The 27,123-nt window shown below is 41.4% G+C and overlaps 1 protein-coding gene across 4 annotated transcripts in view; it reads right to left on the bottom strand.

The window, feature by feature from the left end:
* Window positions 1-24,670, bottom strand: part of LOC144258930 (uncharacterized) — a 28,943-nt gene extending 4,273 nt beyond the window's left edge. The window contains exons 1-9 of one of the 4 annotated variants that reach the window (XM_077807070.1): window positions 24,515-24,670; window positions 20,936-20,992; window positions 17,850-17,957; window positions 17,077-17,676; window positions 10,996-11,067; window positions 10,819-10,917; window positions 8,892-8,975; window positions 856-972; window positions 205-276 (exon numbers count right to left, since the gene is read on the bottom strand). In XM_077807070.1, the coding sequence (XP_077663196.1) occupies window positions 205-276; window positions 856-972; window positions 8,892-8,975; window positions 10,819-10,917; window positions 10,996-11,067; window positions 17,077-17,676; window positions 17,850-17,957; window positions 20,936-20,951 (1,168 nt within the window). In that variant the 5' untranslated portion in view covers window positions 20,952-20,992; window positions 24,515-24,670. The remainder of the gene's footprint in view (window positions 1-204; window positions 277-855; window positions 973-8,891; window positions 8,976-10,818; window positions 10,918-10,995; window positions 11,068-17,076; window positions 17,677-17,849; window positions 17,958-20,935; window positions 20,993-24,514) is intronic. The other 3 variants (XM_077807072.1, XM_077807071.1, XM_077807073.1) reach the window with 3 other exon arrangements.
* Between the last annotated feature and the right edge of the window lie 2,453 nt (window positions 24,671-27,123).

Below are 27,123 nucleotides of genomic sequence, written 5' to 3'. Positions count from 1 at the left end.
TACTAAGTCAATAAATACAGGACAACAAAGCTGAAATTATACCCCTGTTGCATTAGGTAAGACTCCATTTAACTAAACTACAGTACGTTTTGTTGAGATGGGCAGGAAGAGCAAACTGGTATTTTATCTGTTTGCCTACACTAAACCCTTGTCTTAATGTGCAGCTTTATTTTTTTTTTAAATAAGTAGCAGCCAATATTTTACCTTCATGCTCTTTAAAAAATTCAAATCGTTTGGCATCCTTCATGTTTGCCTTTGTTGTGACACTTGTAGGCTCTATTTGGGGGGGAAAAAAGAGTAAATTCAAAGTGTGTGTCGTAATTAGTAGTACAATAACCACTAAGGCAAATTATGGCTTCTCAGCAATCACTTATTCAGCCCATAACTGTGACATGCTAACAGGTTATATGTGGAGATGTTGCGAGCCAGTACAGGCATTTCTAATGCACCTATGGCAGGGATATCTAGACACTAAAGTCAGGAAGATAAACTTAGAAAAGCTTTTCCTGATTTATTTTGAAAAATTTGACAGTTACAGTACTAATATTTTAAAGCTTGGCCTCTGACACTGTGTACACCTGCAGGGGTAGTTACATGTCTCACTACCTGCTTTGTGAATGCAAAACTTTCAGGTACCACTTTGAAGTTCAGTTTGAGGCAAGCACAGACTGACCCCCCATATTTGGGTGCAGTCTGTTGTAGTTTAATATAAAATCAGCCAGTGGTGTGTAGGCAGTGGTCTCTTTAGCAGGAAACAACTGCAGTGAAAAGCCATTGAGTGGTTATTATACGAGGAGATAAAACTGGAGCCATTACGTACAGCAGACCTTTTCATTTGGTACTCCGTTTTATTACCTGGCACAGGTGTTGCTTTAAATTGTTCTAGATTTTCATCTGAGACTTGTAGACTGCGACTATGTCCCTCAAAAGGGGTCTGTGTCTTGTTTTCCTTTTCACTGGATTCTGACTTCTCTTTAATAAGAGAAAACAATTCATTTTAAAATGGCATTTAAGTCTTCACTAGCTGATGATGACCATATCAATGATGTAATATTTCTCAGCTTTAAAAGTTAAAGATCATTTTGTATTTTTGTGAGTGAGTCATCTCACCCGTCCAGCCCCAAACAAACAAACCCCCTATTTTTCTGGAGGAAATTAAACTACATAATAGTTTTTAAAATCCAGTTAACTGATGCAGATAGGTAAACCAGACACATTGGGTGACTTCCACATTGCACATATTTTACTTTACATTCCAGTTACTGCATTTTTAGCAAATTACAGTAAGAAGCTGAATATTTTATTAACAGAAACACAACCGCCACCCCACAATTTTGTAGAAGCAAGTCCTGTTATGTAGACTCCTGCCTCTATAGGCACAATATCCTGCTAGAAAGTGGACAGAGCCAAATCACTGCCCACATATATTCAAGGCACCCTGGTAAAATATTTTAAAATGTTTTATATTTCAAAAAGTTTGTAATCCCATAATATTAATGTACCAAAGAGGAAATGGATAACTGAAACATTCACTCATAACATTTTACATCAGTATAAATGCTAAAAGTAACACTGGTAACAAAGTAAAAGTACAAAACATTTGTCATGTAACTGAAAAGTTTATAACCGCTAATGCAATATTCAACACAAAACTAACAATTTATTAGACTCAGCTCCTACTACAAACTTCCATATGCTGCCAGGGACACAAAAAGGTTGGGGGAGAAGTGACATTAAAGAAGAGCCATGAGGAAGATGTGGAGTAATGGGAGGGTCTCATGGGAAAGGTTCTAAAGACCTTGTGGATCATTATTATTGCGAACCCTAGAGGCTTCGATACCATTGTGCTCTAAGCTCTGTATAAACACAAGGTGAATGACAGCACCTGCTCCAAAGAGCTTCCACTCTAAAAAAAAAAAAAACAAAAAAAAACCCAAGATATAAAAAGTGAATGAGGTAAACAAGTGAGTGGGGGACAAAAAAATAGTAGTTTTAGTACAGAGCAGTGTTGTGTGCAATTCTTAGTCCATCGGTAACAGTTATCAAATAGCAGCGGCAGTGATCACACTGTACTGGCCAGCAAACATCCTTCTCTCTGAAAAGGAGTTTAAACAGCAATCTAACTTATGTATGGACAGTGGACACCACTTAAAAATTTGATATTTGCCAACCTGTATTACCCTTTACCACAAATATTGCCTATTCCAAGAATAGTGGGACACTATAGTACCTACTGCAGATAGGTAACTACCTACCTACATTTCTAAAGCACCTGTCACTATCGTCTATATGTATGTCCTTAATATCTATTGGCAAGTTATTTCTTTTTAATGGCAACCACAGTATCGTTTCCACACGTGTCTAATTTTCCATAACTAGGACATCCCAGATAGGCTGGGAACAGTTTGTTTGTAGATGAAAGAATGAACGCATGCAAGAGAGTACAGACTGATCTTCAGCAGTGTGATTGGAGGCCCATATAAATTACCTAGAATATTCTATGTGGGGAAATCCCAGGAATAGGCTTTTTTAAAAAAACTTGCAAAATAGAAGCAAGATTAATTCCTTCAATGTGGGCCCCTTACTGAATGAGGGAGGCAACCTAGTGACAGAGGATGTGGAAAATGCTAATGTACTCAATGCTTTTTTTTGCCTCAGTCTTCACAAACAAGGTCAGCTCCCAGACAACTGCACTGGGCAGCACAGCATGGGGAGGAGGTGACCAGCCCTCAGTGGAGAAAGAAGTGGTTTGGGACTATTTAGAAAAGCTGGACGAGCACAAGTCCATGGGGCCGGATGCGCTGCATCCGAGAGTGCTAAAGGAGTTGGTGGATGTGATTGCAGAGCCATTGGCCATTATCTTTGAAAACTTATGGTGATTGGGGGAGGTCCCGGACGACTGGAAAAAGACTAATGATGTGCCCATCTTTAAAAAAGGGAAGGAGGAGGATCCTGGGAACTACAGGCCAGTCAGCCTCACCTCACCCCACCTGGAAAAATCATGGAGCAGGTCCTCAAGGAATCAATTCTGAAGCACTTAGAGGAAAGTGATCAGGAACAGTCAGCATGGATTTACCAAGGGTAAGTCATGCCTGACTAATCTAATTGCCTTCTATGACAAGATAACTGGCTCTGTGGATGAGGGGAAAGCAGTGGATGTGTTGTTCCTTGACTTTAGCAAAGCTTTTGACACTGTCTCCCACAGTATTCTTGCCAGCAAGTTAAAGAAATATGGGCTGGATGAATGGACTATAAGGTGGATAGAAAGCTGGCTAGATTGTCGGGCTCAACGGGTAATGACCAATGGCTCCATGTCTAGTTGGCAGCTGGTATCAAGTGGAGTGCCCCAAGGGTCGGTCCTCGGGCCGGTTTTGTTCAATATCTTCATTAATGATCTGGAGGATGGTGTGGATTGCACCCTCAGCAAGTTTGCAGATGACGCTAAACTGGGAGGAGAGGTAGATACACTGGAGGGTAGGGATAGGATACAGAGGGACCTAGACAAATTAGAGGATTGGGCCAAAAGAAATCTGATGAGGTTCAACAAGGACAAGTGCAGACTCCTGCACTTAGGACGAAAGAATCCCATGCACCGCTACAGACTAGGGACCGAATGGCTCGGCAGCAGTTCTGCAGAAAAGGATCTAGGGGTTACAGTGGACGAGAAGCTGGATATGAGTGAACAATGTGCCATTGTTGCCAAGAAGGCCAGTGACATTTTGGGATGTATAAGTAGGGGCATTGCCAGCAGATCGAGGGACGTGATCATTCCCCTCTATTGGACATTGGTGAGGTCTCATCTGGAGTAGTGTGTCCAGTTTTGGGCCCCACACTACAAGAAGGATTTTGAAAAATTGGAAAATGTCCAGCGGAGGGCAACAAAAATGATTAGGGGTCTGGAAAACATGACTTCTGAGGAGAGGCTGAGGGAACTGGGATTGTTTAGTCTGTGGAAAAGAAGAATGTGGGGGGATTTGATAGCTGCTTTCAACTACCTGAAAGGGGGTTCTGAAGAGGATGGATCTAGACTGTTCTCAGTGGTAGCAGATAACAGAATGAGGAGTAATGGTCTCAAGTTGCAGTGGGGGAGGTTTAGGTTGGATATTAGGAAAAACTTTTTCACTAGGAGGGTGGTGAAACACTGGAATGCGTTACCTAGGGAGGTGGCGGAATCTCCTTCCTTAGAAGTTTTTAAGGTCAAGCTTGACAAAGCCCTGGCTGGGATGATTTAGTTGGGGATTGGTCCTGCTTTGAGCAGGGGGTTGGACTAGATGACGACCTGAGGTCCTTTCCAACCCTGATATTCTATGATTCTATGTATGTAAGCTTTTCTGTGGGAGCCCAAAATTGTATGAATGGGAACACAGTCACCAATTATGAGGGACTTGTAAGGAGGAGAGGGAAGATGAATAGCATTAAATTAGGAAATGAGCTACTCTGACTTATAAGATCTTTACCTGGGTTTCCCTAATTGTACTGGAAACAGCAGTCTCTAACAAAAGCCCAAGTGGCACATTTATCAAAATCAGTCTGATGGTCTGATCTCTCTTCCAGGTATGGAAGTAAAAACAAATCTTTCTCTGGTAAAGCTTCACTAAGCAATTATAAGTAAGTGAAATAAAGCTTTTTTATCATGCAATTAATGAATTTGCAGGCTTCAATAGAGGATGGCTGCATATGAAGGAAACTGTTATTGCATATGCCAAATATCAAACTTGCATGTATTGAAAGAGAAATAGTTTTGTTCCAAAGCACCAGAATATCTTGAATTCTCCTGAACTGTTTTTGCTCTCTACAACTGGGACAGTAACACCTCATTAAATCTGCAATTTGGTCTTTAGCATACCTAGATCTTCTCAGATGAATGAAAGAAGCAATCATACATATTGTTCCTGAGTTAGATATGACTTTCTGATAATTTTTTCCCTGAGTTTATCTCACGGGTTCCAGGTCCTTTGGGGAGGGAGGGACAGGAACAGAAAGTGCTCTTCAGGCAGATCTGGGGACCAGTTACTTACATTGTAGGAGTGAAAGCAAGCCCAAGAACATTGGTCAGTCACTTTCTGTGGATACCTACTATATGTGCATAGGGGTAGTATTCCAAAAAAGCACCACCACACGATAGGGTCACTGTCCTCTTATGATTGCACAAGATGTAATAGGTTCATCTTTAACAAGCTTAGCAAAAAAACTACTGTCATCTCGTTGTGAAATTTTCAAACACTCAGAACTTGCCAAATCCAAACCAGTTTCCTCCAGAGTAAGTCCACATATGTACTATTTGTCAATGAGGATTATTTCCATGACAAACTGCCGTATTCAAAGCACGGCATTTTTGACTGTTGGGTAGTGAACACCAAACGTTGCAAGAATTTCAAAGTAAGAAAAATATGCTTTCCTCATTCTCCCTTCACTTAAAAAAAAAAAAAAAAAAAGTGGTTGGATTATTTTTGCTCAAAGTAACCAAACAGAATTCACCTTTGGCCAGAACCAGCTGTGGAAGACATGAGCCACCCAGAGGCTTAATGTGTCAGTCATGACTGAAAATAGGACTTCATCAGGGCAGGATTAATGAACTTTTAAAGCCCTTGCCTAGGACGCCAGCTCCAGGAATCACATTATGATAACACAATCTCAGCTTTCTTTTTCTTTTCTTTTTCTTTTTTTTCCAAAAAGTAATGGCTAGCCCTCCTGCTTCCAAAGAAAAAAGCTTGAAAACATTAGTCATGTGTAACCAATGCAGTGAGGCCTGCCTAAGTAAACTGACAGCTTGGAATAATAGCTTAAGAGGTATGAACTACACCAGACAGCTCAGGTCTGTCTAAACTACACAAATAAACCCCCAGCAGCAAGTCTCAAAGCCCAGGTCAACTGACTCAGGTTACTGGGTTTGGGCTGTGGGGCTCAGAATAGCAGATGCTCCAACTTAGGCTAGAGCTGGGGTGCTGAAATCCACTGCCACTGCGGGGTTTCAGAGCCCAGCTTCCAGTTAAGCATCTATGCTACAATTTGTAGCCCTGCAGCCCAAGCCCCATGAGCCTGAGTCAGATGATCCGGGCTAGCTGGAGCTGTTCCACAGGTCTTTTATTGCAGTGTAGAGTGTAACTGCATCATGAACTGACGTATGTGAGCTAGCTTTATTCTAGCTAGCTCGGGTCCTGGAACAGTGAAACTGGCAGCATGACCTTCAGCACAGGCTAACCCCATGTGTAATTACCCAGCATTCTAGACAAGTTCATACAGCTCGTGCTGCCACAGCCCTGCTGATCCAAGACCTGCATTAGCTAGAATAAAGCTTGCTCAAATATGTTTGCTTGAGCTGCAATCGCAGCCAGTGCCTGCAGTCTAAAATTACCCACCGTAGGATGTTAGCTCTAAGCCCTACTGTTCTGGGCAAGACCACCCATCAAAACAATCCTGTTACTCCTAAGCGGAGGGGGAGAACCCTATTCTTGCTCCTGTGCGGGGGGGGCAGGGATGGGAGGAAGGGGGCTCCATATCCCTGCCTCTCTGGGAGACGGGCCCTCAACCACTACCACTTCAAGTGGGAGGAAGGGTCCTGGCCAAAAAGTGTGGCCCTGAATTGCCTTAATCCTGCCTTAGTTTTAATGCCCAACAGTTCAGCAGCCTGCTGGAACTTTGTAGGATTGCACTTTGTCTCTGAAGCTGCAATGAGAGAGAATGGCTTGGCAACTATGGTGCCTTAAGGCACAAAGGTCCAACACGGAGAACTTCAAATCTCAGCTTTGATAATTTAAAAAATTGGTTCATAAAGAAACCATTATAGAATGACTTTTTAAAAATGTTTGGGTCAAATTTATTTCTAGAGTAATAATACTGACATCAGTGAAGTTACTCCAGGGATGAATTTGGTCCAATAATGAGAGAACTAGATTAGTATAAATGTTTTAGGGGGAAAATTAATTGTCCCTTGAAAGATTTGTTTCTGTACATACTAATCACAGAAGGACTTGCTAGCATCTAGTGTTTCAAATACAGAATAATTTGCAAGCAGAAGGATAGCACAACAAATATTTCTGTTATTCCCTGTTAATTAAAATTTGCTTAATTTAAGGAAATTCCACAGAATGAAAGCTCTCTCTTGAGTTAGGTACCCCCTTTAAAAACAGATTGTTTCTAGTAGGAAGGATAAACACTGTACAAGGCAAATAGTTTCTCATATATACTGTAACTATCTATCATAAAACATTTTTGTTTTCTTTGTCCCCAGGCTGATTCAACTCTACAATGTTCACTATAAATGGCATCAGATTCCTGTCTTTAGAGATCTATTGTATAACATCTTGCATAAAAAAGTTAATGTCTTCAATTGTGACTCTTTTAGCATATTGGGTCATGCTGGAGCTGTCCCTTAAAGTAGAAACTGAATCTATGATAGTAAAAATTCTAAGATAATAAATAGTAGCTAACGATATATCGAGTAGTGGAGGGAAGCTAGAAGTGATGGCCTGTAATTAGGGCCTGCACTCTGAAAGGGCCCATTGTGTCCGCCACCTGCTGGCTTTTGCAAACCCTGAGTCCTGCTGCTGCTATCACTGAATGATACTCCACTTGCTCGTATCTAGGCAGAGCTATAGCAGTGACAATCACAGCAGCACTCCCTGCTCTGCCCCATGCCCATAGATCAGGCAGATGGACAGCTCCAGCATTCAGTCAAAATGCCTAGCAATGCTATAACTGCCAAAACGTCTCTGCCCCCAGTCATAGAGAGGGCAGAAGACAGCTGCCAGGGTACAGTAGCAGAAAGCCTCCCTTTCCTCCCAGCAGCCAGGAATGAGAGGGTAGAGCCCTCTTTTCAGCAGCTGGGTGGGAATGGGGCAGAAAAGATGGAGTGCCCCACCTTGCTCACTCTCTGCCTCTTGCAGATAGATGGTTTGGGATTAACTAACTAGTTTATTAACATTCAGGGTCCATTCTCCATTGTCTTCACTGCTGAGGTTTCCATCAGGGGAGTGCACATCAGGCAGCACATGCCCATACGCAGTTCTGAGCCATTTTCCCTTGGGAGAAAGACTCATTCATGGATACTTAAAGTGACATGAATTTAAGTGACAAGTGGCAGGAGATTAAGCAGGGCTGAGAGTGCTCTCTGAATGTAAATAATCATTGTCCCTTACGCAATTAAGTTTCAAAACCAAACTAAAAACACAAACCATTACTCCTGTGTGAAGCTACTTTTCCTAGCGCACTTTTAAAATAATACATAATGTAAAATATGCTGTGAAGACACCAAATTATGCTTGAAACCCCAAGAGTTATGTGAATGAATACTTTACAGTCCATGAATTTTGATATGATCATAATAAGCCAAAGTGAGAGCCATGCCTGGCCAGCCTCCATAGTTGTGGGCACTACTTGCTTCCTGAGGAACATTAACAAACTTGTTCTGAGATCACCCAGCCCTATGGACTCTGCCCCCAACCCTAAACCACCACCACTGCTATAAACACTGTAGTGGGGGTGCCAGGGAGTGATGCTGGGGAAGTGGTGTCTCTTCTGATACCTCTGAATGATGGGGTTGAGAAGGCTCTCTCTAACTAACTGATAGCCAGTGTTTTAGTACCTTCCTGTATCAGGGCCTATTTTAACTGATGGCCTTGGAAATTACATGTGATGAGCTTTTGTTAGGAATGCTGTATATTCTTAACTTGCTTTAGTAAAAACTTCAAAACATGTTTTTTCTCTTATGTAGCTTTTAAAATACTTACTATCTTAGAAGGACATTTACACTTGTCAGCCTTGAATCTGAAAATGAAACTTGTTGGAAGCAGATTTCTAATAGTCAAGGGCTACTGTAATTACATCCCTATTAACATGCATGTTGGTTTGCTATTTTCTTTCTATGTGCAATCAATCCACATTTCCCTTACCTTTATGTTTTTTTAAATTTTGAAGAATGCTTTCCATGACTGAAGAGTTCATACTCTCACTAACTGATACAGGCACCTGTGTTTCTATAACAACAAGGGTGGGGGGAAAATGTTTATTTTAAAAATGTTTTTACTCCTGTAAACTCAAAAGTATTGCATTGACAAGTTGCAGTACTGATGTATTTCATTGCTTACATGCAACTTGGAGAATTAGTGTTCTCAACATAATCCGTAACGAACGACCCTTTCAAGATATTAATAAATCAGGCCCAGGAATATTTTATTTCCTTTCTTTTATTCTTCGGTTTTGTATATTTCTTTGTATTTTCATTTTTATGTTTTACTAGTGAGTCTTTGTTCTGTATTCTCAGGGCCAACTCCTGAAGTCTTTACTCAGGCAAAATATCCATTAAAGCAACATTCTCTACTCAGTATTTATTGTCTGTTTTCAGTGTTTTTCCCCAGGATTTAATAATATTTATTTAAGAAGGGCTACCCTGAGCAGAGCGTGGTTATACTATACTTTTCAATGTCACAAATGTGTATGAGGAGGTGAATTCTTTCTAGTGTTGGAAAAGGTACTTGAAAAAGAAAAGCATTTACCCATTGTTCTACTGTAATGACTTCTCAGATCCAATTCTAAAAGCAGAAATAATAGTAGGATCGATAAGCCAGTAAACTCAACGGCAACAGGGCATGGCGCCTCTTCTATCACTAAACTGAACACAGCATACTAGCTGATGACTGGTTGTTCAGTGGTCTACACAATGCTTGCTCTGCCTCTTTCCAGAGGAAGTGTGAGAACTGCTGAGAGAGGCATCAGTTTCTTCAGGCACTTCCCTGACTACCACTGCTCTCCCTTCCCTAACAGGAGGTTTCACCTCCTAGCACCTTCCTATTTGTTTAATTGCTTGGGCTACTAAATAGGGTGCTGCATGCCCCTAGCACCAGCTCTAGGCCTATGTGAAATGTACTTGTGATCTAAGTTCAGTGGCGGCAGGGTTTTTATGTGTGTACATACTATAGCCACCAATACGTTTGGTATGGCATTTGAGGGAGCTTTTTTATAGCAGGCTTTTTTTTTTAAATTACATTGTGTACATAGTTTAGGGCTAATAAATAAGCCCCTGATCATGCAATCACCTATTTATCTACTTAACTTTAAGCCATTAATAAGTCCCATTGATTGTATCTATTGAAATCATTATTAAAATCAATGGGACTGTTCATGTGCTTGAGCTTAAGCAGGTACATAAGCAATTGCAGGATCAGGGCCTTTATTTGTAAGTTCTTAAAAGAGTAGATGGCTATTTGTTTTGCATGCCTTTTTCTCTCTGTTCAAGAAATGTAAACGTAGTTACATTTCTTATCTGGTAACGTTTGCCTCTCTTACCCTGAAAAAAGAAAAGGAGTACTTGTGGCACCTTAGAGACTAACAAATTTATTTGAGCATAAGCTTTCGTGAGCTACAGCATCGGATGAAGTGAGCTGTAGCTCACGAAAGCTTATGCTCAGATAAATTTGTTAGTCTCTAAGGTGCCACAAGTACTCCTTTTCTTTTTGCAAATACAGACTAACATGGCTGCTACTCTGAAACCTGTCTCTTATCCTGGTTATTGGAGGCATTCAGCACACTATTTCATATTTTCTGGATTTTAATAATGTTATTTACCAATACCTCTTACACTGTGTGAAGTTTATATAGCATCTGGCTGTAGCCCAAGTTAAAACTGAACTGAAGATAGAGGTCTCGTACCAGATCTTCAGCTGATGTAAATCGATAATGACTTCAGTGGTACTTCACCAATTTACATCAGTGGAGGATTTGATCCTCTCTGTTTCCAGTATTTTAAACTGTGTTCATCCATAAAATAACAATGCTATGCTTACAAAATATAAAGATTAACGGAGAGTGAAATATACATACTATATTCTTTCTGTAAATCCTGTAATACATTCTTCAGCATCCTCACTGACATTTGAGAATGGATTCCTTTTACACTTTGGAAATTATATGTTTGAACACCTATAAAAAAACATTAAGTTACTAGAAAGTGATTGAATTTTATATTTAAAAAGTTATACCATAAATATTTAGATTTACCCATGTGATCTTCCAGCGTCTGTAAAATATGGTTCAACTGACGCAATGGAAAAGTAGCTGATTCAGGCAGATCTGCAAACAAACATATGAAAACACTTGTGGTCAATTCTTCCATATTTTAATTGTAGTGAACAGATCTCTGAATAGTACTTTTGCCAATCAAAAATGAGGATGAAAATATCTTTTGGAATTATTTAATTATGTAGCTAGTAAAGTGGTAGGTGCTATACAATGAGTAGCTGCAATTGGATTTTAGGGCTTCTGCGAGAACACTGTGATAACAAAACTAAAATTTAAATGGCTTCACCAATGCAATGGCTCAGTGGAAGAATGTTCTGTAGACAGAAATAAAAACAGGATTGTTAGATTGGCAGCTTACAACGATGGCAGAACAAGCCACACTAGAGTGTCAGAGAGACTCTGGAGATGGCAGTCAGGATTTCTCAGTGGTAAGCATTTAGGCAGAACACTTTTCTACTTAGTTTTGAGAGTAATAAAACCACTAGTTGCCAGTAGTTCATAGGAAAGAAAATAAAACAGAATTTAAAAAGCACTGGTCATAATTTCTACTGAGTCCAATTATCTTAATTTTCCTTTCTTGAATAGCTCAGTCAAAAGCTGGACTGTCCCTTATTAGAATATAAATATGTAAAATATATGGGGAACGTGTTCAGGCTAAGATTTTCAAAGCTGTCTGTTGGAACTGGAAGCCCATAAGGTTGGGATTTGACATCCTGAAGGAAGTGATGTAATCTCCATCTGAAGCTATGACATCCACTGCTATTGTAAAAATGGGATGAAAAATTAAACTTGCCTGTCATATCCCTTTCTCATTAAAAGGCTTCTAAAATGCGTGAAAGAAAAGAGGGAAAAAAAAGGTGGGGGGGAAAGCAGCACAAGATGATAAAAACAATAAATTGCACTTCAGTTGTACAAACGCCCATTCGCCTGTGAAAGGTAAAACTGCCATTTAAACGTTAATTCAGCCTACTGTACTTCTGTACATATGGTGGGCAACTTCCTACCGTAAACGCAATGATGTTAGGTAGGGCTTAATGTTAGGTTTTCTGGGTTACATTAGTATAATTTGCAAATTTATCTTTACATTTTAACACCATGTACGCTAATTGGATAACATACTGAGGTTGTTTTCTGCTTGAAGTAATGAAGGAATCCTAAACTAAATAAATGCCAAACACAAATAAACTCTTCCCTGATTTATTGACACTTTTGATGCTGACACGTCTCGGGAAAAGTAAGCTATATTTATTAGCAATTTGCCTCTGTCTGCTACCACTGAGATGGTGGTGGAAGCATCTCTATATTGCTATATATTCCATCACTGATCTCAGAAACAGGCTTCTCCGTCAACTATGGTTACAGAGCAACAATGGGAGGAGGTGGTTCTAGAGGGCAAAATTCCTTCCAATGAATGGGAAAATTGCTCCTCTTCATAACCAAATACAACAACACACCAGTATTTAAGAGAAACAAAAAAGGGAGGCTTTAGGAGAACAGCTTCCAAATCTCTATCCTACACCCACTGTGGCGGCCCAAAAGATAGGTACCCTACGCAAATTGTAGTAACACCTTTGTCACAAAAATTCCTTGTGTGACTTAATCATATCTCTACAAAAGTCCCAGAGGAAACTTTAAGCTGCAATTAAGGCTGAAAAAAACATATGTAGCTATAGGGGAAAATGCCATAAAAGGGAACATATGGGCTTCTCTATGAATGAGATACCCTTCTCTGTCCCCTCTGCAATGTTTTATAATTTTGAGCGAAGTACAAGAAGTTTTAATAGGCTTCCTGTAGCAGACTAATGATTAACTGGAAGTAGAACCAATTTTCACAGTTTCTATGGTAGGAAATATTCAGGGATGGAAAATGTTGTTAAATAGTCAAGCTCTTCATGATACAATGTTTCTGAAGGGGGAAAACACATACAATTTTTTTTAAAATATCTTTTTCCTAACCTGTTGGTTTGCTCTCTGTTGGATAAGTTTCTTCAGAAAATGGTGAATGACTACTTGTTTGTTTCATACTATTCGTTGTCAAATCTGTAAATGTACAATGTTTAATATTAAATTTTTGAAAATTGATTTGGTGAAAATGAAAATCAGTGCTATGATTTGGTTAATGTATTGGCTTTACATCAACAAAAAATCATTTGCTGTGTAAAAAAACATTTTGATTATCCAGGGATTAGACTTTTCAACAGGAAAATTCTGGTCATTCCCCTGTCCCCAAATCTCTAGAGGGTCTACTACTGGAGCACTATCCCACTCAGAAAAGTTGAAAAACAGAGAGAGAATAAATTTCATTCACAATTGTTAATTAAAATTTATCAATCTACATCCTCAGCTGGTGTAAACTGGTGTGGCGCATCTGCTCCATTTTCAAAGACTTTACATATGCCCTTTGCAACAGGAGTTCCAAAGCAGCATCAGATCTTCACTGGCATCAACTAGAATTGAAGGGACTGAGCACCTTCCAAGTTTTGGACCTAGCCAGCGAGATCAGCCTCCACTAATAGGCAATACTGAAGGGTACCCTGAGCAGCAGCAAGTGCATGTGTCCATACACAAAGATTTGAGATTGTATAGAACTTCAGTTTTTACTGCTGTTGCTCCTATCCATTGCTTGTTCACCTCAATCAAGCAGCTCTCCAGCTACCAGCTGAGATTTATTAAGTTAGGAATTCAGTTGCTAAGAGATAAATTGAAGGAGGGGAGGTTACAAAAGAGTGGAACACCTTTCTTGAAAGCTATGTTTCCTCCCTTCATAATTCTTCCTGCATCCCTCCCTTGAACATCATCATTATTATTTATTATTATTATTTTAGGCAGGGCTGATACCATTGCTTATTATTAAGGTTGCCTTGACGCTTCCTATTATTAGCTCCTGTTTTAGTTGCTTATAACTTTGCGATACTTTAATTATTTGGGCTGGTTAGTTAGTTTAGTTATAGGTTTCAGCCAAAACAGTTCAGCCATTTCAGAGAACAAGACTAGGAAAAATGTAAAAAAAATTCTTGAGACGTTTTCTTTGAAATGCTGTAGCACCCCCATATTTTGGAGTAGGGACTTGAAATTTGGCAGTGGGATGGCCTGTGTGTCAGGAACGTGCCTTTTGCTATCCCTTGGGAAATTCCCCCAAGTTTAATCACATCATAAGTCTTTGATAAACTGCAGTTTGCACATGCTCATTAGAGACATATTTTAGCAGCTAAAATCTCTGAAGATGCAATCTTCGCTGACCATGCTTATGCCTCTCACAGCTCCTAGTGCTGACCCGATTGTGCATCTGCCATCCACACAGAGCAATTAAGCATGCACCAGCCCAGGGCTATGAGGGCTCAGAGGGATTCTCCCTGTAATTGCTGCTCCCAGTGGATCCCAGGGCTGGGCACTGGAACTGAGAGCAGGGAGACTGTCTCTCCTGTGCTGTCAAATACCCCACTAAACAGGCAACCCTTGTTTCGGCATTTCCTATCTTTGAGTGCTTGACTTTACAACTTTCATAATGTTTTTAATATAGTTGATAGCAGAAAATGGTTTCCACTATTGCTGCCAACAGAGAACTGCTTTTTTAGACTGACCCCCCAGTTAATGGCATCACTTTCATGATATCTCCATCATATTGCTTATATGGGAAAATCTGTTTTACAAATCTAGACCTTTTGGATAATTTTACCCTTACCAAGCATAACATTTTCTACTTACCAGGCCCTTGATTTTGTACACTGTACAAGCTATTCAAAGTAAAATTATTTATTAGCACTGGAAAATCTTGTGCATTACTTGTTATATCAACTTCTTTAACTTTACTTAATTCTGAAACAAAATTGAAAGATTAAAAAAAGACTGGTTTCAGAGTAGCAGCCATGTTAGTCTGTACCTGCAAAAAGAACAGGAGTACTTGTGGCACCTTAGAGACTAACAAATTTATTAGAGCATAAGCTTTCGTGGGCTACAGCCCACTTCATCGGATGCATAGAATGGAACATATAGTAGGAAGAGAGAGAGATATATATATATATATATATATATACAGATAAGTTTGGAAGTTGCCATACAAACTGTGAGAGGCTAGCTAGTTAGGATGAGTTATTATCAACAGAAGAAAAAAACTTTTTAGTGATAATCAAGATGGCCCATTTAGACAGTTGACAAGAAGGGTGAAGATACTTAACTTAGGGAAATAGATTCAATATGTGTAATGACCCAACCACTCCCAGTCTCTATTCAAACCCAAGTTAATGGTATCTAGTTTGCATATTAATTCAAGCTCAGCAGTTTCTCGTTGGAGTCTGGTTTTGAAGCTTTTCTGTTGGAAAATTGCCATCCTTAAATCTTTCAACTGAGTGGCCATAGAGGTTGAAGTGTTCTCCTACCAGTTTTTGAATGTTATGATTCCTGATGTCAGATTTGTGTCCATTTATTCTTTTGCATAGAGACTGTCTGGTTTGGCCAATGTACATGGCAGAGGGGCATTGCTGGCCCATGATGGCATATATCACATTGTGGATGTGCAGGTGAACGAGTCCTTGATGGCATGGCTAATGTGATTAGGTCCTATGGTGGTGTCACTTGAATAAATATGTGGACAGAGTTCCTCATTCCTCAAGGGCTTCTTTTCCATGGGTAATACTATTTGCATTTACGTTCCTTTGTGGGAGAAATTTTACCTGATATTATAAAGTTACAAAATAAAGACCACTGCCACTAATCCAAACTCAAAAACTTCAGCTGAAATCAAGATAATATTATGATCCTATGTATTCTATAATTCTACAGACATATGCTGTAGAATCCTTACTCTACTCCAGAATTGTGCTTCAGCATGCAATCTTATATTAAAAAGAAGAGAATTTCTAGAGTTTATGGTTGCAAAGAAAACCTTCCAAACATGAGGCAAGCATAAATGGTTGCAATTCTATATCCTTGATTCTGCAGAGAGCCTGAAATAGCAGCTCTGGAAAGTTGGAACAACTCTCATTCATCTGAATGGGGTGTTAACTCTGAAACATGATGGCAATTAAATATCAATATTAACTATTACAAGGGCCCTACCAAATTCATGGTCCATTTTGGTCAATTTCACCACTTGGGAGTTTTAAAATTAATCAATTTCACATTCAGATGTTTACATCGGAAATCCCAAATCATCTTTACACTCTTTTGTGAGAGCCAAAACCCCATCTGCCAAAACCTCCAGTTTCTTCTGACAACCTGTACATTGCAGTTGTGGTTTAAATTCAGAGTGCTGCAGAATTTTCCTGTGTTACAAATTTAGGAACAGAGGCCCAGATCCTCAAAGGTATTTGGGTGCATCGATTTTGATGGGAATTAGGTGAGTGTGGCACCTAAAGATCTTTGAAGATCTGGACCAGCGTACATAGAATTTAATGTCAAATTTATAACACATGGACTATTACACTGATTGTATTATGTATGCAGTGCTGTTGTAGCCATGTTAGTTTCCCAGACCCTAAGAAGAGCTCTGCGTAGCTCAAAAGATTCTCTCTCTCACCAACAGAAGTTGGTCCAATAAAAGATATTACCTCACCCACCTTGTCTCACTGATTGGACTACTCATTTTCAAGTTTAATTCAGAAAAAAGCTTAAATTTAAAATTTATCTGAAGTTGATCTCCAGTATGCTGCGCAGGTGATTTGCTGAATCATCAAGCTTTTCATGAAGTACACATCCTTGGATATTATTGTTTGCATTGAATATTTTTATTGCAGTAGCAACTAGAAGACCCAATCAAGGCTTAGGACTCCCTTTGTGCTAGTTCTCTTCACATACATAACGAAAAGATAGTCCCTGACCTAAAGAATTTACAATCTAAATATTACACTGAGAACCACTTGCATTCAGTAAGCATTTACTCACGAGTAGTCCCATTAAAATCAATGAGACTACATCTGAGTAATTACTCATCAGTGTGAGTAAGGAGTTTACAATCTGTCTTTAAATAATATAATAGTAAAAATCATTTTACTTTGCAACAGTGTAGAAATAGCTTTTCACAGGGAATTAATGTTTTATAGAAAAGAGAAAAGAATTTCATACCTGCTATAAGAAGTTTTTTCCTGTTGCTACCTGTGGAGTTTCTTTCCACATTTCCAGCCTCAATTTTTGCAAGACTTTTTCCTCTTACTTTTTTATTATTCTGTATTTTCTTATCCAGTGAACTGTTTACGGTCACTTGCAAAACATCATCTTGTACTACTACTGAATTTATTTTATTTTGTTGGTCAATAATATTGCTGGCGACAATATGTACCTCAGGATTCACTCTTGAATTTTTTAAATTGTAAATATCAATCTGAGTTTGGCTTGAATTATCATTGGAATGGAATCTTATAGTAATATTAGTTCTTGTTAATCTGTCTTTGTTATTACCAGTATTTTTATCTTGCTCCAAATCAGGAAACAACATCCTTTTCTTTTTACCCTCTTCTTTTTTTTCATTATCCACTTTCTTATATTTTGTCCGAGTGTCCAAAAGTATATTTGGGAAAATCTTCTGCAGCTTGTTAATAATCAGCATTGAAGAAGTGTTAGATACCTGAGCTGCTTCTGTTGTCACGCTGTTAGAAGATAGCATCTCTTGCACATCAATCTGCACTCCATTTGGTAATAACTGTGTTTTTACAGATGGCCCTGAAACTATATAATTGTACATATTAAAATCATAATTCTGTATGTATGAAATTCAGATGGCTAGCACAAGGCTGGTGCCAAAGTTGAAGTAATGCACAGACTTTGTGCTGGCCCTCTGCACAGGGATGAATTTTATCGGAAGAGGATAGATAAGAAATTTAAAAACTGGGAATACTTGCCTTTTATGTCGGTCATATTCACAGGTATGCTTAACACTTCATCTTGTTTTTCTGAAAGTTTATGTTCATGCATCATATGCTTCTGGTGCAGAACTTGGATCCGATGATCTAAAATAAAATAGGTGAATGACTACTTGTGAAAAGGCGAAAGAAAGAGAGAAAATATTTACAGTATTTTAAACTGTTTTGAAAGTGTCAAATACTATAGTAAATTGTAAATGAGAATTACTGACCATAAAATATTTTTTCTAATTTTTAGCAATGAAATATATCTCTAATCCAGAAGGAGAGAAGAAAAATAAACAACCCCAAGACTTTTATATGAAAGGATTTAATAAGAGAAACAATGTACATGAGAGGAAGGTGTGGATTATCAAGGACTTTAAAGAAACCGAGATCGTGAGTATAAAATCCTTACGTCAAGAGTAACCTTACAAAATGAAATGTAAATTGAGGTGAAAAACTAATGTATCTCATTAACCGGGTACTAGTTTCCTGCAATTATTGCCTCTACAGAACTGAACTCTTGGAGCTGTGCACCATACACACAGAATAAGCACACCCCAGACGTATAATCACATTGAGACTGTGTCTGTAAACGAGTTACTACAGCTCAATCCCTTGTAGTTCCTATCAACCAGTCATAATAGGGAGACTCCAAATTGGGATATATGACAGAAGTAGAGCTGATGTGTAATAATCTTATGAATACTGTCAGAGTTGCTGTGCATTAGTCTGGAAATACTGAGCTGTAACAATTTTTTCCTGTATAAATGTATTCATCTAGTGTAATAGGGGCTGTGGGAGGTAAAAATAGGAAGAGAACACAATGGCTTCCTGGATAAGCAACCTCTGACCAAACATTTAGGGCTGTGAGTTCTCAACCTTTCCAGACTACTGAAGCCTGAGCCCCGCCACCCAGGGCTAAAGCCCAGCCCTGCTGCCCAAGCCTGAAGCAGTAACTTAGTTTTGTGGGGCCCCCCGTGGCATGGGGCCCCAGTCAATTGCCCTGCTTGCCACTCCCCAACTCTGGCACTGCACTTGCAACCCCCCTAAACCCATCCCATGACCTTCCCCCCGGAATCACAACCCCAAGGTTGAGTAACACTGATCTAGATGTGTTGATGTACCGCCTGGAAGACCTCTGCGTACCCCTGGTTGAGAACAATCGGTTTATGGTGCCAATTACAAGACAATGGTATACTTCCAGCCCCAGGCTAGGTACTAGACAGTAAACAGCTAAAAAGCACTTTTCAGGAGAAGGAGGAGAGCCAGTTGTCAGTGAGCTCTGACAGGGAGACATGCTGACAAGACTTGTCTACACTTACACCACTGCACGGCTGTAGCGCTTAGTGAAGACGCTACCTATGCTGATGGGAGAACTTCTCCCGTTGGTGTAGGTACTCTGCCTCTAGTAGCTATATGGACAGGAGAAGCCCTCTTGTCAGCATAATGCTGTCTATGCCAGGGGTTTGGTCAGTATAACTGCATTGCACAGGGGAATGGATTTTCCACACCCCTGACTGACGTAGTTATACAGACATAAGTTTGTAGTGTAGACCAGAGCACAGGCTCTGTAGCACTGTCTGAAGGAGCTGGGCCTTTCCAGATGCAGGGAATGATAAACCTTAGGAAAAAGCAGGCATGCACATAAGCTGGTTTATTGTTTTTAAGGTGTATTTTCTCTGAACTGCCTTTGTTCTAATAACTAATACTTTGCTTGAAGAAGGCTGTTTGGTCTCTAATTACCATTGTCATTGCTTCCAGAGGGAATAGAACTGCAGGCAGTAAGTCAGACCTGCTGAGTCAACCATGATTAGTACCAGGGAACTGTCATCCAGGGCCCAGCTTGAGAGTGAGAGAACTGTGTGGTTCCACCCCAGGCAGGGTGGCCTGAGAGGTTGGAATGTTCGAAGAGACAAGGAGGGGTCAGAGGTGCTGTTACCTGGGAACTGTGACAGGGTGAAAGGAGGCACAGTGTGAATCTGTGACATTAAGATTTTCATCAAACTCCAGCTATTGTTAAGTGAATAACTTTAGTTTTCTCCTTCATAAAATTACTCCCACAGATGAAGCTAACATCTGGTATGACACACACTTTCAGTCTGAAGGTGATAGGAAAATGGAAGAGGGACTGAAGAAGCATTTTCCCAAAGTGGGCATCTGAGCTAGGCCTTGAATCTATACAATTATATTGGGTGGAGGTATGCAAAGAGCTCCAATTGAGAATTTTAGAAACTGCTGTGATCTGTCTGTCTGTTTGGTAGTGAGCTCAGTGGTCTTGAGACCTTTTGCCTTTTTGGTATTTGGACACCAACTTCTTTATAACAAGCATTAATGCATTCCGTACTCTATTTAGACAGCCTCTGAGCTAAAATATCCCCCTGCTGTCCTTTCTGCATGGGTAAAGAAAAGCCGAAGTGGTTTTCTAAAACACTTAGTTCTTCAGTACAAAAATCTCAGAGCCTGTTTCATATTCAGATTGTAAACGACAGCAGTCTCTGAAGAGAGATGAAGTCTAAGGGAAAAATAACAACAGGGAAATAAAAGAACTACGAATAGTAGGTTTGTCTACTCTGTGGCAGAGAGGTGTAATTTCCAGCTTGGGCAGGCATGTACTTGAGCTAGCACAATGAAAACAGTAGTATGACTGCAGTGGCATGGGTGGCAGCTCGGGCTCACCACCCAAGTACAGCCCTGGCTGAGATCATACATATATACTCGGGCAGCTAACCTGAGCTGCTGTGGCCACACAGCTGTTTTCAGTGCACTAGCTTGAGCAGAGCTAGTGGTGTACATATACCTGAGCCGGAATTACACCTTTCATCTATGTTGTGGATGTGCCCAACATTACAAGAAGCAGCAAAATTATTAAAAACACTTTTAAATTGTTGCCAGATCTATTACGGATATTTTATTTTGTGGATTGTCTTGACCCATTTTTACGTCATCGTTGAAATCTTTCGCTGAGTGCTCTTCTGTGATGGATTTATAGTTTAAGCATAACATAAGACATAACGTTCTAGACTGCATGCACACAGTAATGAATAAATATTGTAAATTAAGATAAAAGAAATGCTACTTACTGAGTAACTTAATCATTGATTTAATTTTATTTTTGGAAAGGACTGGAACATGTGCATCTGAAAATGAAACACTTTACAATAAGAATCTATTATATAAATCATAAATATAGTTAAGATTTTATTTCCAAAATATAACTAGTCATACTAAAACTCTTGCCACGGTATCTATTACACCAAGTAATAAGGGTCGGCTCCTTCAATGAAGCCAATGTGACAGCTCCATAATCCCTTGTGCTAGCAGGTGCTCAATCCAGTGGGAATGCTGTGGTGCTTCTCTGCGCCAAAAGCAACAGCTCTGGCAAACTGAGGGGCAGCAGCCATTTCCATTGCTTTATTATTTAAACAATCTAAGAATTCCAAAGGCAGTAGTGATGAGATATCTCCATAAATAAACTACTTTCCACATTATTTCTCAGAACACAATATAACTCCCTTTTACTACAGTTACAGAATATCTTTCATCAGTTCCCTGTAAATACTCATTGATATTTGCATACATAAAGTTTATAGAGCTATCAGGCCAGAAAAGGAAAGTTGTGCATATTTAATCCTGCAGGCTTTACTGTAGCTAAACATCTTATATAATTGTGTTATCTGTTGTTGTGGTTAATTCATATGTAACCAATGTGTGATGAACAATTTTAAGTTGTATGTAGAAGTGTAGGAATATGCAGGATAGTATTATAGCAGTATAGGATTAATAAGCATATATTATTAGTAAAAATTTGTTAGGTATATAAGTAAGGAAAAGCTGTAAATAAAGCATGGCCTACAGGCTGACGCCTGTCAAATTTTAGCTTAGCCATATCAAGCTTTAGGCCCAAAAGAAGCTGACATGACTACAGACCCAAGGGTAACCCTGTACCAGTAAAGTTATAAGATTATTGTAAAAGATGTATTAATGGGTGATGTTCAAGAAAATACGTCACAATGTGCCCATCACTACCGCAAGATGCCTGACTGTAACATCATGGGAAACTGCCATGACAGCAAGTTACCATTGGGACATGTTGATATAAATGTTAATGAAGATAAGGAGAGCTAAGAGGATAGTCTATGAAAAGGAAGCACCACAACATTAATGGGGTGTGGAAGTCCAGATAAGGGGAAAGGGGTTGGAACCCTCATGTATATGCATAGGGGTTATGACTGAAACGCAAAAGAAAAGGGGTTCCCCAACATGAATAAAGGAGGAAGAATCCAACAGGAAGGAGATCCTCCGCAAATGACCACCTGCTGAGACATACTCATCTCTATGGTGCTACCCTTGGGGATGTGAGTATAAAATCTTTGATGTTAGATCCTTTTGTGGTTTATTTCTATCTCTGCGTTATGCCTCCAGTAATTGTGGTTTTGTTCATGTGCTTAACGAAATTCTTAATAAAAGGACAATTGATAACTTGAGAATGTCGTGCTCATTGCTATTGTTCCTCCTATGCTCCTAGAGTCTCCAAACCTAATGATATTTCTAATAGTGATTCTGACCCTGCTATTTCTGATACTGTAGCCTCAGGGAGCATGAACCTTTGGCACAGGTTACTGCAGTTTAAAGTACCATTGGTAATCTCATCTATATTATAAAGGCTATATTACTCAAGCAAAACTCCCACTGAAAATACTGGGCCCTTAAGAGTTTGACATAACCACCTACCATACCCATTATGAACACCACAATATATTCAAGAAGTATATGCAAGAATCTAAAGTTCCAACTCTAAACCAGTGACAAAGCTGATTTTGAAATGGTTTTAATGATAGACAATCTGCATACCAATTGACTCATTTACGCACATGATGGCTTAGAACAATACCAGAAAAATATGTAAAAAGGTCTGTAATGGTGTATGACAATTGCTTCCAAGTATGCTGACCTTTGGTAAATGAAACAAACAAAAAGTACAGTACTCTTTTGATGAGACATTAATGAATGATTAAGAATGGATACAGCTGCATCATATGAGCCCTTGTTAAAAATATTCTTTTCACTTTGTGTCTGTCCCATAATTATAATAGAGATATTGTGCAAAGCAGTCAGCAAGCATATGCAGGAAAATATTTATATTTTTACAATAACTATATGGTATTTAACAGTGCATTACGGAATGCAGTTACTTTATTACTTTTCCTGCTGCCATTATTTATTGGCAGACCTTATACTTGAAATATACTATTCACTGCCAGTGAATTACTGTAATAAATCACTTAATTTCCAATATTTGTACTCTTTTGATATTGCACACAACTTCCAGAGGACTAGATTTCCTCTTTCCTTCTAGACTATTCAAATAAAACTTTTTGAAGAAACTGGTATCAGAAATAATGAATAATCACATTGAATAGTTTGGAAGTATCAGTGGAAAAGAACAGCAGGAAAAATCTTGTTGGGAAGTAAATTTTACATTTTTTGAGAGAACTACAAAAACTGTACAATTTTATTTTAGTAGTGTACTGTGTGAACACTTGTAGAACACCCCTGGAATATTACTAGAGTTTGATCAGGGTTTTTATTTAGGTAGGGTTTCTCCCATAAAGAGCTGCTAGGATAAACAAAACACGAATGTCTTACCCACGATAACAACAACAGGCATGTCTACACTGCGGTCAGGATGTGTGACTACAGCCTGTGTAGACATACCTGAGCTAGCATTAATTTAACTACCCCAGGGAACCAACATCAACAAAGCTGCCTCAGCAGGGGCTGTACAAACCCACCTGGAAACGTACTCCAGGAAGCTAACCTGTGCTGACATCTGTGCTGCTGAAGCTTCACTGCTACTGTTACCTGAGCTAGCTAGATTAAAGCTAACTCTGGTATCTACACATACTGCAATCACACCTCGCAGTGTAGCCATGCCTGTATTACACTAGAAGCCAGGGGCCACCACCCAGACCTTTTTATTGGGCTGGAGGCTGCACAAAATCCCTGGAGGAAACAGTCCCTGCCCCGCCCAATTTACAGGCCCACTCAGAGTTTGCTTCTTCACGCTTCCATGCCCGGCCTTGCTCTCGCTTTAAGGAGAGGATCCCCCAAGATGAGAGGGGAGTCTCAACACTCTGCCCACCTGAGGGAACTCCATTAGCCACTCGCCCAGTTTGTATCAAGTGAACCCACTGCATCCTCTGCCCCCAGCCTGTGCTGAGCTGGAGGTGAAGCCCTGAGGGCGGAGGAGCAGCAGCCGCAGCCCTGGCAAGGGGCCTATCAGCACCCGTGGTCGGGGGGCGCGCTGAGTGCCAGGCCAAGCTGCCTCCAGGGGCAGCTGCCGTGGAAAGCCGGGCCTTGCAGGGCGCAGCCGCTGGGGGGAGCTGCTCCCAGCCAGGCTCAGCTGCTCCCAGCCAGGCTCAGCCGCCCCCCCCCCCCCCCCCCAGGCTGCACTGGTGGGGCGGCAGCTCAGTGTCTTGCGGTGCCCAGGGTGGGCTCCCCGAGGGGCTGAGGATCCCACGCGGGGCCAGGGGCGGCTCCCTACCTGGGCCAGGCTCCCCCCGGGGGCCCGCCTGCGTGTCGGCCCCGCACAGGGAGCGGAGGAGGAGGAGGAGGAGGAAGGCGGGAGCCGCAGCCCCTCTGGCCCGCACCATGCTCACCGCGGCGCCTCCGACCTCCCTGCCCCGCGGCGGGGCTCGGTGTCCAGGACACGGCGCGGCACAGAACGCGGGGCCCTCTGTGACCTCACCCGCCCGGGACAATGGCGCCGGGTCCTGCGGCGCCCGCCTGGGAAGCCCCTGCCTGGCTCCGCCGGCGCGTGCGGCCCCAGAGCTCCCGCGACGGGGCGGGGCCGGGCCTGGCCGTGGGGGGCGCCCGGCTCTCTGCGCTCCGGGCAGCGACAGCCTCCTCAGGCCGCCGCCAACCCCCGCGCCGGGAGCGGGGGTGCCAGGTCTGCCCTGGTGCCCCGCGGGTCCGGGAGAGCGGGGAGGCTGACTGCGGGGCTCGGGGTGTGGGGCCGGGCAGAGCCTTCCCTTAGTCCAGGGCTGGGGGTGGATTGGAAAGGCGCCTCCGCGACAAGCGATGGACGGGGCTGTGAAACAGAAGACGGTTGAAAGCGTCCGAGGGCGCCGTGCCCAGTCGGTGGAGCTGCGTGGGGCCCTCGCGTTCCCTTTCCCCCGCCACAGGGAGGGGGCTGCAGCCCGCCGCGCTCGTCTGTGCTGGCGTGTCCCAGAAAAACTAAACTCGCTTGGGCGGTTCTGCCACAATGAATCAGCCTCTGGCGTCTCTGGGCATCGCTGAGGTACAAATAAGAAAGCTCAGAAGTATTTCAGTAGAAAGAAAAGGAGTACTTGTGGCACCTTAGAGACTAACGAATTTATTTGAGCATGAGCTTTCGTGAGCTACAGCTCACTTCATCAGATGTATACCGTGGAAACTGCAGCAGACTCTATATATACACAGAGAATATGAAACAATACCTCCTCCCACCCCACTGTCCTGCTGGTAATAGCTTATCTAAAAGCCATTTCCAGCACAAATCCAGGTTTTCTCACCCTCCACCCCCCCACACAAATTCACTCTCCTGCTGGTGATAGCCCATCCAAAGTGACAACTCTTTACACAATGTGCATGATAATGAAGTTAGGCCATTTCCTGCACAAATCCAGGTTCTCTCACTCCCTCACCCCCCTCCAAAAACCCACCCCCATACACACACAAACTCACTCTCCTGCTGGTAATAGCTCATCCAAACTGGCCACTCTCCAAGTTTAAATCCAAGTTAAACCAGAACATCGGGGGGGGGGGGGGGGTAGGAAAAAACAAGAGGAAATAGGCTACCTTGCATAATGACTTAGCCACTCCCAGTCTCTATTTAAGCCTAAATTAATAGTATCCAATTTGCAAATGAATTCCAATTCAGCAGTTTCTCGCTGGAGTCTGGATTTGAAGTTTTTTTGTTTTAAGATAGCGACCTTCATGTCTGTGATTGCGTGACCAGAGAGATTGAAGTGTTCTCCGACTGGTTTATGAATGTTATAATTCTTGACATCTGATTTGTGTCCATTTATTCTTTTACGTAGAGACTGTCCAGTTTGACCAATGTACATGGCAGAGGGGCATTGCTGGCACATGATGGCATAAATCACATTGGTGGATGTGCAGGTGAACGAGCCTCTGATAGTGTGGCTGATGTTATTAGGCCCTGTGATGGTGTCCCCTGAATAGATATGTGGGCACAATTGGCAACGGGCTTTGTTGCAAGGATAAGTTCCTGGGTTAGTGGTTCTGTTGTGTGGTATGTGGTTGTTGGTGAGTATTTGCTTCAGGTTGCGGGGCTGTCTGTAGGCAAGGACTGGCCTGTCTCCCAAGATTTGTGAGAGTGTTGGGTCATCCTTTAGGATAGGTTGTAGATCCTTAATAATGCGTTGGAGGGGTTTTAGTTGGGGGCTGAAGGTGACGGCTAGTGGCGTTCTGTTATTTTCTTTGTTAGGCCTGTCCTGTAGTAGGTAACTTCTGGGAACTCTTCTGGCTCTATCAATTTGTTTCTTTACTTCCGCAGGTGGGTATTGTAGTTGTAAGAAAGCTTGACAGAGATCTTGTAGGTGTTTGTCTCTGTCTGAGGGGTTGGAGCAAATGCGGTTGTATCGCAGAGCTTGGCTGTAGACGATGGATCGTGTGGTGTGGTCAGGGTGAAAGCTGGAGGCATGCAGGTAGGAATAGCGGTCAGTAGGTTTCCGGTATAGGGTGGTGTTTATGTGACCATTGTTTATTAGCACTGTAGTGTCCAGGAAGTGTATCTCTTGTGTGGACTGGACCAGGCTGAGGTTGGTGGTGGGATGGAAATTGTTGAAATCATGGTGGAATTCCTCAAGGGCTTCTTTTCCATGGGTCCAGATGATGAAGATGTCATCAATATAGCGCAAGTAGAGTAGGGGCTTTAGGGGACGAGAGCTGAGGAAGCGTTGTTCTAAATCAGCCATAAAAATGTTGGCATACTGTGGGGCCATGCGGGTACCCATAGCAGTGCCGCTGATCTGAAGGTATACATTGTCCCCAAATGTGAAATAGTTATGGGTAAGGACAAAGTCACAAAGTTCAGCCACCAGGTTAGCCGTGACATTATCGGGGATAGTGTTCCTGACGGCTTGTAGTCCATCTTTGTGTGGAATGTTGGTGTAGAGGGCTTCTACATCCATAGTGGCCAGGATGGTGTTATCAGGAAGATCACCGATGGATTGAAGTTTCCTCAGGAAGTCAGTGGTGTCTC

The sequence above is a fragment of the Eretmochelys imbricata genome, chromosome 1 (assembly GCF_965152235.1).
Source record: "Eretmochelys imbricata isolate rEreImb1 chromosome 1, rEreImb1.hap1, whole genome shotgun sequence".
Taxonomy (NCBI): Eukaryota; Metazoa; Chordata; order Testudines; family Cheloniidae; genus Eretmochelys; species Eretmochelys imbricata.
This window is presented reverse-complemented; position numbering and strand designations above follow the sequence as displayed.